Source organism: Herpailurus yagouaroundi, unplaced genomic scaffold (genome assembly GCF_014898765.1).
Source record: "Herpailurus yagouaroundi ecotype Mexico unplaced genomic scaffold, PumYag 530, whole genome shotgun sequence".
NCBI classification, from domain to species: Eukaryota; Metazoa; Chordata; class Mammalia; order Carnivora; family Felidae; genus Herpailurus; species Herpailurus yagouaroundi.
In genome coordinates, this window is record NW_024412747.1 from 5,086,059 (window position 1) to 5,102,368 (window position 16,310).

General features: G+C 40.8%; 1 protein-coding gene across 1 annotated transcript in view; it reads left to right on the top strand.

Annotated features, from left to right (window-relative positions):
- Nucleotides 1-16,310, top strand: part of TARBP1 (tRNA guanosine 2 -O-methyltransferase TARBP1) — a 96,268-nt gene that overhangs the window by 24,539 nt on the left and 55,419 nt on the right. Inside the window, exons 11-13 of the mRNA XM_040464911.1 lie at nt 83-224; nt 11,540-11,639; nt 12,617-12,789. Coding sequence (XP_040320845.1) covers nt 83-224; nt 11,540-11,639; nt 12,617-12,789 — 415 coding nt within the window. The remainder of the gene's footprint in view (nt 1-82; nt 225-11,539; nt 11,640-12,616; nt 12,790-16,310) is intronic.

Genomic DNA, 16,310 nt, shown 5'->3' on the forward strand with positions numbered 1-16,310 from the left:
GAAGAAAGAAAATTGGCTTAGGGCAATTAGAAACCCTTTGTTCAGGTAGGTTTTTAAAATAAAAACTATTTTTTCTTCCTAGCTCTGTGATTGGTTGCGTGTTAATGAAAACTGTTTCAGGAGAGCCTCAGATTGTAGTTGCGTTGGACTTCCTGAGACGTCCTCTCTAAATGCTTACGTGAAGAACCTAGTTCAAGAGTATATGAAGTCACCTGCTTTGGAAAGTAAGTCTGAAATCATTTATATGGATTGGTATCACCAAATTGTCTTCAAAGGACTTTTAACTAGTTTTTCAGATCAAGATACACGCTTAACGAAGAAATGCGTGATTTACTGGTATCCAACTCCTATTTTCAGCCAGATGTGAATAATGGAATGTAAAAATACGTTTCCTACTTGTACTTTATCTGTTCTAGGACTTGAGGTTTTCAAACTATTTTTGTATGTTTTAAGAAACTAGTAGGTTGCCAAAGTAGGAATTGGACACAAATTTATTCTATAATTACTGAATCTTCACAGGCTCCATACCGCCTATGTGTTTTTAGAGCCTCTGTAAGTGGAAATATTTGTAGATAAATATGGGTAGCTTTTATGTGTTTGTTTTCAAAACATCACATGTAATATGAACTGATTTTGAAAAGTAGTTTTAGAGAAAAGTTATGTTTGAAAGGGTGGTTTTGTTAGTTTTTTTCTTTTTACCAGATACTTAGCCGATATCAATTTTCCAACTTCTTTGGGGAAATGTGTAAGACTACATAAAGGGAAGAACTATTAGCAGATTCATTAATTAGGATTCTTCTTACATTTCTAATGCTGCTTCATTAAGGTCGTTAGGGATAATTTGGGTAAATTACATCTTTGAATTTAATGTGTCTTAAATTTCCTAGCGTTGTCTCAGACTGAGTTGTGTTCATGTACTGATTTCTCTGATCATGGAATAGGTTTTAAACGATCAGATAATTATCCTTCCAAAATATGTGAGTTCATCTCTTCTTCCTTTGTAGAATATTTCTCTTATGTATTTTATTCTATGTCTAATAATTCTGTGCTGTTACTTGGAGGATTCTTTTGTTAGGCCTACAAAAGTAAATAAATTTTAGTTCCTACTAGAGTAAACACACGTTAAGCTCCCTGAAATATCTATAGAACTTGTTTTATAATTTAGAGTATATAACAGTGTCAGATCTGATTAGATACTCAAAATCGGATGAAACGCTATTTTTAGAATTTCTTTAATATTTCTAGAACTTAAAATATACTATTTAATATATAACATGCTATTTTAAGTTTTTAAAAAAATTAAAACTTGATTTCAAGTACAAAGGAAGCATTTGTGTTTGTTTTAATATTTTTGTTTGTTTGATTTTTAATGCCCTTGGCTAAGTGCCTTTATGAAGTTTAATTGACAGCTACTGGGCAATTCTGAGACCAAATGAATAAATTCCAAAGCAAACGATATTTATCTTGAGTTTCTGAACGTAAGATACATATAATATTCACATTCGTTTTTATATAAAGACTCATTGGCCAAAACACTATTTTCAGTCAGGTTCTACATCTAAAGTAGCTTTTTCTTTGGCTTTTGGTATATAGTTAGTACAGGTAGCTTTCATGCTATTGATTCAGCAAGCACATATCACGTGTTTTCTAAGTGCCAGGTATCGGAATTACAGAGATAAAAGCTGTATCCCTTGCCCTCAGAAGGAGCATCATCTAGCAAGGAAGTTGATAAGTAAGCAGATAATCCTAGCACAGTGCCTTGAAAGCCATAAGCACTGGGATGGGGAGACTGTACGAGCAGTTGTCTGTTTAGAACAGGTAGAACAGCAGAGGTAGCGGGACGTCACCAGGTGAGCGACGTCTGACGTGTGAATAGAAATTAAGGTGAAAAGAGGGAAGGAGCATCCCACAAGGCTTGGATGAACTTGCGTCCGGGGAGCAGAAAGTAGGCATGCCACTATCCATCTGTGTATTTGTATATCTGTGTATCTTTCATCTGTGTATTTATGACACGGAGCTCAAGAAAGAATGGTAAGAGGTAAGGATGGATATGAGGTACACACACACACACACACACACACACACACACACACACACGCATACACGCTGTGTTGTTCACACGATACCTAAGACAATAGGACAGAGCAACAACAAAAACCACACAGAACCAGCATCACCTACAAACAAACAAAAATGTTAAAGAACTTTCAGAAATTACAGAAAGTGCAACAGTTTGGAAATAGCACCAAAGGTTTGTCAGAACTTGGATGTGCTAAGATTAACCAGAATGTGAAATACATTTGAAGAAATTTATACTGAAATCAAGCGGTCCTCAGAAAGGATATTTGAGAAGCTTTGGAGGGAAGATGGCGGCGTAGGAGGACGCTGGGCTCACCGCGCGTCCTGCTGATCACTTAGATTCCACCTACACCTGCCTAAATAACCCAGAAAACCACCAGAGGATTAGCAGAACGGAGTCGCCGGAGCCAAGCGCAGACGAGAGGCCCACGGAAGAGGGTAGGAAGGGCGGCGAGGCGGTGCGCGCTCCACGGACTGGCGGGAGGGAGCCGGGGCGGAGGGGCGGCTCACAGGCCAAGCAGAGCCCCCAAGTCTGGCTTGCAAAAAGCGGAGGGGCCTGACGGACTGTGTTCCGACAGCAAGCGCGACTTAGCGGCTGGGAGGTCATAAGTTAACAGCTCTGCGCAGAAAGCGGGAAGGCTGGAGGACAAAGGGAAGGAAAGCTGCTGAGCCCCCGGACCACAGAGCTCAGTTTGGTGGGGAACAAAGGCGCTCGCCAGCGCCATCTTCCCCGCCCATCCCCCAGCCAAAATCGCAAAGAGAACCAGTTCCTGCCAGGGAACTTGCTCGCTCCGCGCAAACAACTCTGCGCTTCTGCGGAGCCAAACCTCCGGCAGCGGATCTGACTCCCTGCTGCTGCCACAGGGCCCCTCCTGAAGTGGATCACCTAAGGAGAAGCAAGCTAAGCCTGCCCCTCCTGCCCCTGTGCACCTTGCCTACCCACCCCAGCTAAGACGCCAGATCCCCAGCATCACAAGCCTGGCAGTGTGCAAGTAGCCCAGACAGGCCACCCCACCCCACAGTGAATCCCGCCCCTAGGAGAGGGGAAGAGAAGGCACGCACCAGTCTGACTGTGGCCCCAGCGGTGGGCTGGGGGCAGACATCAGGTCTGACTGCGGCTCCGCCCACCAACTCCAGTTATACACCGCAGCACAGGGGAAGTGCCCTGCAGGTCCTCACCACGCCAGGGACTATCCAAAATGACCAAGCGGAAGAATTCCCCTCAGAAGAATCTCCAGGAAATAACAACAGCTAATGAGCTGATCAAAAAGGATTTAAATAATATAACAGAAAGTGAATTTAGAATAATAGTCATAAAATTAATCGCTGGGCTTGAAAACAGTATAGCTGACAGCAGAGAATCTCTTGCTACAGAGATCAAGGGACTAAGGAACAGTCACGAGGAGCTGAAAAACGCTTTAAATGAAATGCATAACAAAATGGAAACCACGACAGCTCGGATTGAAGAGGCAGAGGAGAGAATAGGTGAACTAGAAGATAAAGTTATGGAAAAAGAGGAGGCTGAGAAAAAGAGAGATAAAAAAATCCAGGAGTATGAGGGGAAAATTAGAGAACTAAATGATACACTAAAAAGAAATAATATACGCATAATTGGTATCCCAGAGGAGGAAGAGAGAGGGAAAGGTGCTGAAGGGGTACTTGAAGAAATAATAGCTGAGAACTTCCCTGAACTGGGGAAGGAAAAAGGCATTGAAATCCAAGAGGCACAGAGAACTCCCTTCAGACGTAACTTGAATCGATCTTCTGCACGACATATCATAGTGAAACTGGCAAAATACAAGGATAAAGAGAAAATTCTGAAAGCAGCAAGGGGTAAACGTGCCCTCACATATAAAGGGAGACCTATAAGACTCGTGACTGATCTCTCTTTTGAAACTTGGCAGGCCAGAAAGAGTTGGCACGAGATTTTCAGTGTGCTAGACAGAAAAAATATGCAGCCGAGAATCCTTTATCCAGCAAGCCTGTCATTTAGAATAGAAGGAGAGATAAAGGTCTTCCCAAACAAACAAAAACTGAAGGAATTTGTCACCACTAAACCAGCCCTACAAGAGATCCTAAGGGGGACCCTGTGAGACAAAGTACCAGAGACGTCACTACAAGCATAAAACATACAGATATCACAATGGCTCTAAACCCATATCTTTCTATAATAACACTGAATGTAAATGGATTAAATGCGCCAACCAAAAGACATAGGGTATCAGAATGGATAAAAAAACAAGACCCATCTATTTGCTGTCTACAAGAGACTCATTTTAGACCTGAGGACACCTTTAGATTGAGAGTGAGGGGATGGAGAACTATTTATCATGCTACTGGAAGCCAAAAGAAAGCTGGAGTAGCCATACTTATATCAGACAAACTAGACTTTAAATTAAAGGCTGTAACAAGAGATGAAGAAGGACATTATATAATAGTGACAGGGTCTATCCATCAGGAAGAGCTAACAATTATAAATGTCTATGCGCCGAATACTGGAGCGCCCAAATATATAAAACAATTACTCATAAACACAAGCAACCTTATTGATAAGAATGTGGTAATTGCAGGGGACTTTAACACCCCACTTACAGAAATGGATAGATCATCTAGACACACGGTCAATAAAGAAACAAGGGCCCTGAATGAGACATTGGATCAGATGGACTTGACAGATCTATTTAGAACTCTGCATCCCAAAGCAACAGAATATACTTTCTTCTCGAGTGCACATGGAACATTCTCCAAGATAGATCATATACTGGGTCACAAAACAGCCCTTCATAAGTTTACAAGAATTGAAATCATACCATGCATGCTTTCAGACCACAATGCTATGAAGCTTGAAATCAACCACAGAAAAAAGTCTGGAAAACCTCCCAAAGCATGGAGGTTAAAGAACACCCTACTAACGAATGAGTGGGTCAACCAGGCAATTCGAGAAGAAATTAAAAAATATATGGAAACAAACGAAAATGAAAATACAACAATCCAAACGCTTTGGGACGCAGCAAAGGCAGTCCTGAGAGGAAAATACATTGCAATCCAGGCCTATCTCAAGAAACAAGAAAAATCCCAAATACAAAATCTAACAGCACACCTAAAGGAAATAGAAGCAGAACAGCAAAGGCAGCCTAAACCAAGCAGAAGAAGAGAAATAATAAAGATCAGAGCAGAAATAAACAATATAGAATCTAAAAAAACTGTAGAGCAGATCAACGAAACCAAGAGTTGGTTTTTTGAAAAAATAAACAAAATTGACAAACCTCTAGCCAGGCTTCTCAAAAAGAAAAGGGAGATGACCCAAATAGATAAAATCATGAATGAAAATGGAATGATTACAACCAATCCCTCAGAGATACAAACAATTATCAGGGAATACTATGAAAAATTATATGCCAACAAATTGGACAACCTGGAAGAAATGGACAAATTCCTGAACACCCACACTCTTCCAAAACTCAATCAGGAGGAAATAGAAAGCTTGAACAGACCCATCACCAGCGAAGAAATTGAATCGGTTATCAAAAATCTCCCAACAAATAAGAGTCCAGGACCAGATGGCTTCCCAGGGGAGTTCTACCAGATGTTTAAAGCAGAGATAATACCTATCCTTCTCAAGCTATTCCAAGAAATAGAAAGGGAAGGAAAACTTCCAGACTCATTCTATGAAGCCACTATTACTTTGATTCCTAAACCAGACAGAGACCCAGTAAAAAAAGAGAACTACAGGCCAATATCCCTGATGAATACGGATGCCAAAATTCTCAATAAGATACTAGCAAATCGAATTCAACGGCATATAAAAAGAATTGTTCACCATGATCAAGTGGGATTCATTCCTGGGATGCAGGGCTGGTTCAACATTCGCAAATCAATCAACGTGATACATCACATTAACAAAAAAAAAGAGAAAAACCATATGATCCTGTCAATCGATGCAGAAAAGGCCTTTGACAAAATCCAGCACCCTTTCTTAATAAAAACCCTTGAGAAAGTTGGGATAGAAGGAACATACTTAAAGATCATAAAAGCCATTTATGAAAAGCCCACAGCTAACATCATCCTCAACGGGGAAAAACTGAGAACTTTTTCCCTGAGATCAGGAACACGACAGGGATGCCCACTCTCACCGCTGTTGTTTAACATAGTGCTGGAAGTTCTAGCATCAGCAATCAGACAACAAAAGGAAATCAAAGGCATCAAAATTGGCAAAGATGAAGTCAAGCTTTCGCTTTTTGCAGATGACATGATATTATACATGGAAAATCCGACAGACTCCACCAAAAGTCTGCTAGAACTGATACATGAATTCAGCAAAGTCGCAGGATACAAAATCAATGTACAGAAATCAGTTGCATTCTTATACACTAACAATGAAGTAACAGAAAGACAAATAAGGAAACTGATCCCATTCACAATTGCACCAAGAAGCATAAAATACCTAGGAATAAATCTAACCAAAGATGTAAAGGATCTGTATGCTGAAAACTATCGAAAGCTTATGAAGGTAATTGAAGAAGATTTAAAGAAATGGAAAGACATTCCCTGCTCATGGATTGGAAGAATAAATATTGTCAAAATGTCAATACTACCCAAAGCTATCTACACATTCAATGCAATCCCAATCAAAATTGCACCAGCATTCTTCTCGAAACTAGAACAAGCAATCCTAAAATTCATATGGAACCACAAAAGGCCCCGAATAGCCAAAGTAATTTTGAAGAAGAAGACCAAAGCAGGAGGCATCACAATCCCAGACTTTAGCCTCTACTACAAAGCTGTCATCATCAAGACAGCATGGTATTGGCACAAAAACAGACACATAGACCAATGGAATAGAATAGAAACCCCAGAACTAGACCCACAAACGTATGGCCAACTCATCTTTGACAAAGCAGGAAAGAACATCCAATGGAAAAAAGACAGTCTCTTTAACAAATGGTGCTGGGAGAACTGGACAGCAACATGCAGAAGGTTGAAACTAGACCACTTTCTCACACCATTCACAAAAATAAACTCAAAATGGATAAAGGACCTGAATGTGAGACAGGAAACCATCAAAACCCTAGAGGAGAAAGCAGGAAAAGACCTCTCTGACCTCAGCCGTAGCAATCTCTTACTCGACACATCCCCAAAGGCAAGGGAATTAAAAGCAAAAGTGAATTACTGGGACCTTATGAAGATAAAAAGCTTCTGCACAGCAAAGGAAACAACCAACAAAACAAAAAGGCAACCAACGGAATGGGAAAAGATATTTGCAAATGACATATCGGACAAAGGGCTAGTATCCAAAATCTATAAAGAGCTCACCAAACTCCACACCCGAAAAGCAAATAACCCAGTGAAGAAATGGGCAGAAAACATGAATAGACACTTCTCTAAAGAAGACATCCGGATGGCCAACAGGCACATGAAAAGATGTTCAGCGTCGCTCCTTATCAGGGAAATACAAATCAAAACCACACTCAGATATCACCTCACGCCAGTCAGAGTGGCCAAAATGAACAAATCAGGAGACTCTAGATGCTGGAGAGGATGTGGAGAAACGGGAACCCTCTTGCACTGTTGGTGGGAATGCAAATTGGTGCAGCCGCTCTGGAAAGCAGTGTGGAGGTTCCTCAGAAAATTAAAAATAGACCTACCCTATGACCCAGCAATAGCACTGCTAGGAATTTATCCAAGGGACACAGGAGTACTGATGCATAGGGGCACTTGTACCCCAATGTTCATAGCAGCACTCTCAACAATAGCCAAATTATGGAAAGAGCCTAAATGTCCATCAACTGATGAATGGATAAAGAAATTGTGGTTTATATACACTATGGAATACTACGTGGCAATGAGAAAAAATGAAATATGGCCTTTTGTAGCAACGTGGATGGAACTGGAGAGTTTGATGCTAAGTGAAATAAGCCATACAGAGAAAGACAGATACCATATGGTTTCACTCTTATGTGGATCCTGAGAAACTCAACAGGAACCCATGGGGGAGGGGAAGGAAAAAAAAAAAAAGAGAGGTTAGAGTGGGAGAGAGCCAAAGCATAAGAGACTGTTGAGAACTGAGAGCAAACTGAGGGTTGATGGGGGGTGGGAGGGAGGAGAGGGTGGGTGATGGGTATTGAGGAGGGCACCTTTTGGGATGAGCACTGGGTGTTGTATGGAAACCCATTTGACAATAAATTTCATATATAAAAAAAATAAAAAATAAATAAAAAAATAATAAAAAAAAGAAAGGATATTTGATAGGTGAAGATTTTGAGGTTAATGTGCCTACTTGAAATGTAACTAAGAAATGTAGAGCTATGGAATAACCCCAAAGTAGTATATTGCAGTTGTACAACAAATGATAAAAATAGCTTTGAGGTATAATTGATGTATGTTAAACTGCTCATACGTAAGCTGTACGGTGTGATGGGTTTTGACCTATGTATATATGAAACCACCAGCATAGCAAGGTGTGACGAACATAACTGTCAGGCTCAAAAGTGTTTTCGCACCCCTTTATAATTCTTACCTCCTGCTTCTACCTCTTTCTCCTCCAAGCACAGACGAGCCCTGATGTGCTCTCAAGACATCGGATTAGTTTGCATTTTCTAGAATTGCACTCCGTTTTTAAAATTCACGGTGGCAAGGTTTGACTGGTGATTCAGGGCTAAGTTGCATTAAGGTGATTAATAATAGCCAGCGATTCTTTTGTTTCCTTAAAACCACTGTTGCCTCCACTTTTCTACCTCCAGGGAGAGAAAACGGAGCATAAATAGGAATTCTCTGCCAGTTGTTTGCAGAGTACGGTTTCCAGATCAGCCATGCCAACATCACCTGGAAACTGTTTCGAAATACAAATTCTCCAGCTCTATCCCAAACCTGTTGAATCAGTCTCTGGGTAGGAGCTCACCCTCTGTATTAATAAAGTCTCCAGTTATTTTGAAGTTTGAGACCCACTGCACTGAAGCATGGATTTGCTTAGTATGGTGACAAAGTACTCAGGAAGCAACCTGCCGCAAAATTCCCTGCAAAGGTGTGCCTTCCTCTGGAGGAGTAAGGCGCCCAGTTATTACTGGCCTCGTACTGTGGCGTTCCTTGACAGCAGAAGGCATTAAATATCCACTAAACTTCTCATTTACAACCTTCCCTTTCCATATCCAAGGTGAAAAATTGCTCAAGATTTCAGACAGGATCTGTGCTTCTAGAACTGTGCTCTTGGTATTTTGCCGGAGGAAGTGAGAACTGTCAGGGTAGCCACTTTGAGGACCCAGCATGTGCTGTTCATACCAAAACGTGTCGTATTTACATCCAAAGGCTTCCTGCTCACATGCTGTGTAAGTGGAGAAGATGCTTAAGGGCCACTGCAACTTGGAAAGGTTTCCTTCTTAAATAGCACCCCCACCCCTTCCGCCTCCTGTGAGGTCAAGGGTATCTGATTATATAAATGTTCTTCAAAATAGAGGGAACTAAAAAAAAACAAAAAAACAAAAAGCATAGAGGGAACTGAAGAGCATATTGGCATTTGATTTCATCTTAGTCTGTGTTTATAAATGAATTTTCAGTGTAAATGTGGGATGTAAAGCATTAATGAGAAAAAATGTTGCAGAGAATAAGTTTGAATAACTCATCTTTACACTGATAAATGTGGCTTACTTAATTTTTCTAGATAGCACCAACATTGGGATTTTTTTAAATAAATATGAGCAGATTTTTTATTGACGGCAACTAAGTGCCATTTATAAGATTTTTTAAAATATCTAACAAAGTTTTTCCTTTTGTTGTATTTTTTAACTGAGTTCTCCTACATGCAAGCATGTTTTTACCGTTGTCCATCTTCTGTACTATTCCAATAAATTTGTGTCAAAATAAATTATCCCCAAAATATATTAGAGTGTTTAAGAAAATGGTTTAAGTATTTAAACTCCTGGGCTGGAAAACTAGATCTCTTGCCAAAAATTTTCTTGGAAATTGAGGTGAAAAGTGTGATACACTTTTACACCACGAATAAAGAAGAAATCTTCTCTTCATGCCTTATTTTAATTTAACTGGCTTTCAGAGATGGGAAATACTCATTTTATCTGTTAACCATGTTCTCTCTTCCAAAACTTATTCTAGAAACTTTGCATGTATTTTTATAATAAACCCAAGGAAAGTCTTATTTGTTAGCTTGATTTCATAGAAAGTGATCTAAACTTTTTTTTTTTAAAGTGTAGTTGACACACAGTGTTAGGTTAGTTTCAGCATAGACCTAAGTTTTCTGAGAGGATGAGCAGTTAGTTATTCCAGGGTCCCACAGCTAACGAGCACAGGACTCGGGTTCAGACGCACGTCTGAAGCTCCAGAGCCTTTGTGTCCATACCTATTCCATCCTCCTCCTGGTTGCATTTTAGGGAATTTTCTTCTCTCAACTGAAGTACTAGAATTGTCTCTTAACCCATCCACTTGAATCTCCTCTTGCTTCCCCTACAGTCTGTCTCCCACATTGTGCCTGGAGAAATCTGTTCAAACTACGAATTTGGATCTACAGATGTTTCCTCCCTTTGTTTTATATGCCTTCACTTTAACCTCCAGTGGCTTCCCTTGCCTTTAGGGTCAAGACAGGAATTCTTTGCATGGCCTGCTCAGTCTTCTGGTCTCTTCCCTGGCTGTTTCTGCAACCTCATCTTTGGCACTCCTCGCACTTGTGAGTCCCTGCTACATGGGCGCCCCTCTATCTCCTGGAGCACGGCTTGCTTCAGAGGACCCTTGATGTGCTCTTCCTAACTTGGGAAGGCCTTGCATCCCTTCAACTACTGTACTCTTTCCCAGCCTTTGTGCTCAGCCTACTCGTTCTTCAGGGCACTTTCTCTTTACTGCCCAGAAAGAGGAGAGCATAGCCTCCTAGTGTGCACTTCCCTCGTGACATTTTATACCAGTCACTACAGTTGTCATTTTACATTTCATTGTTCTTTGACGAATGTTTTTCTCCTCTACTGCAACGTAAATTCCGTTAGCACAGGAGCCATTGTGTCTTCAGCACCTAGGTCAGCTCCTTTATCTGTGTCCTGCAGAAGGCATTGGTTTTGTTTTATTTATTTTTTAATGTTTATTTTTGAGAGAGAGAGAGAGAGAGAGAGAGAGCATGAGCAGGAGAGGGGCAGAGAGAGAGAGAGGGAGACACAGAATCTGAAGCAGGCTCCAGGCTCTAAGCTGTCAGCACAGAGCCCGATGCAGGGCTCGAACACACAAACTGTGAGATCATGACCTGAGCTGAAGTGGGATGCTTAGCTCACTGAGCCACTCAGGTGCCCCTGTTTGTTTGTATTTAAACACGTATAACGATGAGCTATACTGTAAGGTGTTGTCCTGCATTTCATCTCAGCTCTTATAATCTGATATTGATAAGACATAATCATTTGTCTGTTTTGTTTTGAAACCTCATCTTTGAAGGATTTTGTTAACACTTTGCAAACCTTGACTATTATTATTCAAGCAGGAGAAAACTGCTTTATGCCTGACTGGTTTGAAGCCAAGCTTGTTGCAATGATGGTCTTGTTGGCTGTAGATGTGGAAGGAATGAAGTCTCAATACAGGTAAGTGTTTCCAAGCTAAAAAAAAAAAAAAAAAAAAAAGGCTAATCAAATTTATGGTACCTGTTCAGACTTTTCCATGATTATTTGTATGGAGTTGATCACAGGGTATTAAAAGAAGAAACTAGAGCATTGTCAGTACACTAAAGAAATGCCTAAAATTACCAATAAATTAATATGAATGGGCCTTATTAGGCTTTTAGGTTAGTAAGTTCAGCTGTTCGAGAAGGTCAGAAACACTATATACAGTAATCACGGTTTTATATAAGAATATTAGAACAGATTTTAAGATTCTCGCATATGATTGGGTAAAGAAATTTACTGGGTTGGTCAAACCCAACACATTTGTAAAACGTGTACTTTTTATTAATGTAATAAAGACAAGGCGATCTCATTTATATTTTGAAAATGTGCGCAGATCAGTTCTCACCAGATTATGATTGTTGCAGAAAGCAACTTCCACTTGCTCGTGTATTTGCATGATATGCAGTTAATTTGATTAACATCAAATCTCTTTTCTAGACAAAGCTTTAGTACTAAAGTTGGTTATGATGTTTTTTTTTATAAATCCTTAATTCTTTGTATTTTTTGTTAACATCTCATTTCCTTGGCTAGCATATGTTTGTTTTGTTTTGTTTTTAAATTATTGTAGCAGGGTCTCAGCATTTTAATTTCCGAATGAATTGGGTATAGGATTCCCTTTATACTTGTGCTTGAAGTTGAGTGTGGAACGTTCTTCCCTGTGCTTTCTTTGTGAGTGCAATGCTGTACTCCCTGAGAAAGCACAGACTGGAGAGGTCAGCGAAGAGGCCGGAGGGAGAGATCAGTCCTAACAGGTGCTACGTGTCTGCATCATCTAGAAGACTAATTCTGTCTAACTGAATCCATTAGTTATATAACCAGTTCCGCAAGTTATAGATGGAAACGAATTTCTTCATGGTTTTGAAATGCTTGATTTGGGCATGTCTTTTAATATCTAGTGAAAAGCGGAGAACACAGAATGTATTAAGGATATTCTTAGATCCTCTTCTGGAATCCCTTATGAAGTTGGGCACAAATGCCTACATGCCCTTGCTGAAAACTGACAGATGCCTGCAGTTGCTGGTGAAGTTATTGCACACTTGCATGTTGAAAGGTTCCAGTACCCAAGATGGTGAGGACAAATGGTTTCTGTTGGTGTCTTGCTTGGTATATTGTTGGTGTCTGGAACGAGAGGACATTCCTGACTCTTTGAAATAAGAGGATTACTTTATGCATTCAGCAGATATCGACTATTTCCCGGTGCTACTGGGGATCCAGCAGTGAAGGTACAAGCCCCCTGCCCTCATGGAGCTGACAACAAAGCCTTTACATATGTGCCAGTTACTGTTGATTTTACAGCTCGATCTTCTTTGCTTGTCTTTTTTTTTTTTTCCCATTTATGCTCAGTCATTGATTTCCAGGCCATGAAAGTGATCCCTATTTCACATACGTTACAGCAAGATCCCTTTCTCATGGCCACTGTGATAGATGTTGCAGAGATTAAGCTAAAGCGTGAGAATGGTAGTCATTTTATAAAGAGTTGTTTGCAAATGCATTGGTCTCTAAGTACCTTTTTTTTTTTTTTTTTAAATCTTTATTTTTCAGAGAGAGAGAGAGAGAGAGAGAGCACGAGCAGGGGCAGGGGCAGGGGGCAGAGAGAGAGAGGGAGACACAGAATCTGAAGCAGGCTCCAGGCTCTGAGCTGTCAGCACAGAGCCAAATGCAGGGCTCAAACCCACGAACCGTGAAATCATGACCTGAGCCGAAGTCAGATGCTGAACTGACTGAGCCACCCAGGTGCCCCTCTAAGTACCTTTTTTTTTTTTTAATTTTTTTTTTTTAACATTTATTTTTGAGACAGAGAGAGAGAGCATGAATGGGGGAGGGTCAGAGAGAGGGAGACACAGAATCCGAAGAGGCTCCAGGCTCTGAGCTGTCAGCACAGAGCCCGACGCGGGGCTCGAACTCACGGATGGCGAGATCATGACCTGAGCTGAAGTCGGCCGTTTAACCGACTGAGCCACCCAGGCGCCCCTCTAAGTACCTTTTAAGTAGAAAATAATTCATACGGAAAGTGTAGTGGTAGTGGAAACGTTGAGTTCGTCTCTCCTTAAACAAAGATACATGCAGAACAGTAGCTGGAAACCACAGACACTAGAGACAAGAATATTCATGGATGAGCCTTGATTCCCAATCCGTTCTCACCAGTTTCACTTGGCATTTTAGAAATTTGCTGTGTGAAAATCCTAGAGAAGCGCTGCTGTGAGGCTAAGCCTGAGGAAAACACTGATGGGATTATATTTTAACGTGTGGCCTGTGAACTTTTAAAGCCAGTTTCCAAATTCTGATATTTTTGATACTGGCAGCAGAATCAGGTGCTGGACGCATGTAATGGTAACTTTTTATAAGCTTTTCAACTCGCTAAGGCCATAAATTTGGGTTCCTTTGACATGTGTTGACTGTACTAAGCTCAGTGCTTTCAAGTGCAGGACTGGGTCATAGGCACCATTTGGAAAACTGTGGTATTTGACACACACACGAGTGTGTGATGTTATATGTAAGTTACGATGCCCGATAATCAAACACCTGTGAACTTACTACCCAAGCTAAGAACGATGTTACCTGTTACCCCCCAGTCCCCTCTGTTTGCCTCCTAATTTTGACTTTTGTCTTTATCACTTCCGTGCACTTTAAAAAATGGGTTTATTTCATCTGTAGGTATTCCTCAACAACGTACTGTCCAGTTTTCCTGCTTTTGAGCTTTACAGAAATGTCGCTTCACCGTAGGAAGTCTTCTGTAACTTTTCCCACTTCACATGTTTCTAAGCCTCCTCCACATCCTTTGTTAGACTTCGTTAACTTTCCCCGTCGTGTAATCTTTCGTATGATGGCACCGCTATTTATGCGCTTTCCTAGTGCTGGACGTTGGAGTGTGGCTATGACTGTCACATGTGTGCTGCCACCAACATGTGTCTCCATGTCTTGTGGGCCTGTGTGTGTCTCTCTCCAGCGTTGTGTACTGGTTCCTAGGGTACGTGCACATTCAGCTTTATAAGGTCGTGAAAAGTGTCTTTCTTTCCAGCTTCGTGTCCCTAAATGCGTACACGCTTTATATTCTTTCCCGCAGAATGTCAGTGTTCCTGTTGTACCTCAGGCATATCTCTCTTTACGTCACCAAGGAAGAGCTAGGGAAATACTGATTTTGATAGCCGTTGGCTTCCATTTGACTGGTAAACCATATCAAGCTTCGTTAACTGTAACTAGACCTTAATCCTGAAAGATTTCTTTTATGAAGGAAGAGGAAAATAGAAAAGAGCTATTTCCATTTTATAAATGAGGAAACAGTCTGGGAATTAATTACCAGTACCAGGGGCAGTGAAGAAATAAGGGTAAAGTCAGAAATACCCAGGTAGACTTACTGTGAGCTGCTGGGATTGAGGCTTGGCAGTATGCTCTTTGGGGCAACTTTGACTGAATTGTGTTTTAAATCATTTATTTAAAGTTTGTTTATTTGTTTTGGAGAGAGAGAGCAAGCGCAAGTGGGGGAAAGGCAGAGAGAGAGGGAGAGAGAATCCCAAGCAGGCTCCTCAGTGTCAGTGTAGAGCCCAATGCGGGGCTCAGTCTCATGACCCTGGGATCATGACCTGAGCTGAAATCAAGAATTGGACACCCAACTGACTGAGCACTGAGGTGCCCTGTGTTTAAAATTTTTTAAATTTGGGGCCCATGGGTGGCTCAGTCAGTTAAGCATCAAGTGGAAGCAAGTGGGAGAGGGGCAGAGAGAAGGAGACAGAATCCCACACAGGCTCCATGCTATCAGCGCAGAGCCCGACGTGGGGCTCCAACTCAAAAACTGTGAGATCATGACCTGAGCCAAAATCCAAGAGTTGGACGCTTAACTAGCTGAGCCACCCAGGTGCCCCTGTTGATTTTTTTTTTTCCAATTTCCTTCCTGTTTTTTGTTTGCTTCTGTCTGCTTGCTTTTAGTTTATTTTGCCTATTTAAAAAAATTAAGGTGGAAGTTTAGGTTGTAGATTTTAGATCTTTTTGAAAATGACCTCTCATGCTATAATTTTTTTTTTTTTAAGTTTTGTTTTAACTGCATGCCAAAACTTTTGGTGTGTTGTATTTCAGTGCAAAGTATTTTCTAACTTTTCTTGAGACTCTCTCTTTTACTCGTGAATCACTTAGAAATGCGTTTGGAGATTTTCTTATTATCTTTCTGTTATTTTTACTCTATTCTAGGCAGAGAGCATACTTTGTACACTTTTCAGTTTTTACAACTTCATTACGGTTTGTTTTATGATCTAGGGTATGGTCTGTCTTAGCTACTGTTCCATGCGCACCTGGAAAAAATGTGTATTCTGCCGTTGGTGGGTGGGGTGTCCTATAAATGTCAGATCCAAGACTTGTGCATCTCAATTTTATATACTTGATGTGTCTGTTTCCTCTGTTACTGAGAGGGGAGTGCTGGAGTCCCCAGGTCCGAGTTTGAGTTTGCCTCTTTTCCTTTCTAGTTCTGTGGGTTTGGCGTCCTGTATTTTGCACTTCTGTTGTTAGGTGCCTATGTGTTCATGTTTAGAAGAGTGTGTTTTCTTGGTGAGTTGACTCTTTCCTCAATATGTAATATCCCTTTTTATCCCTGGTTATTTC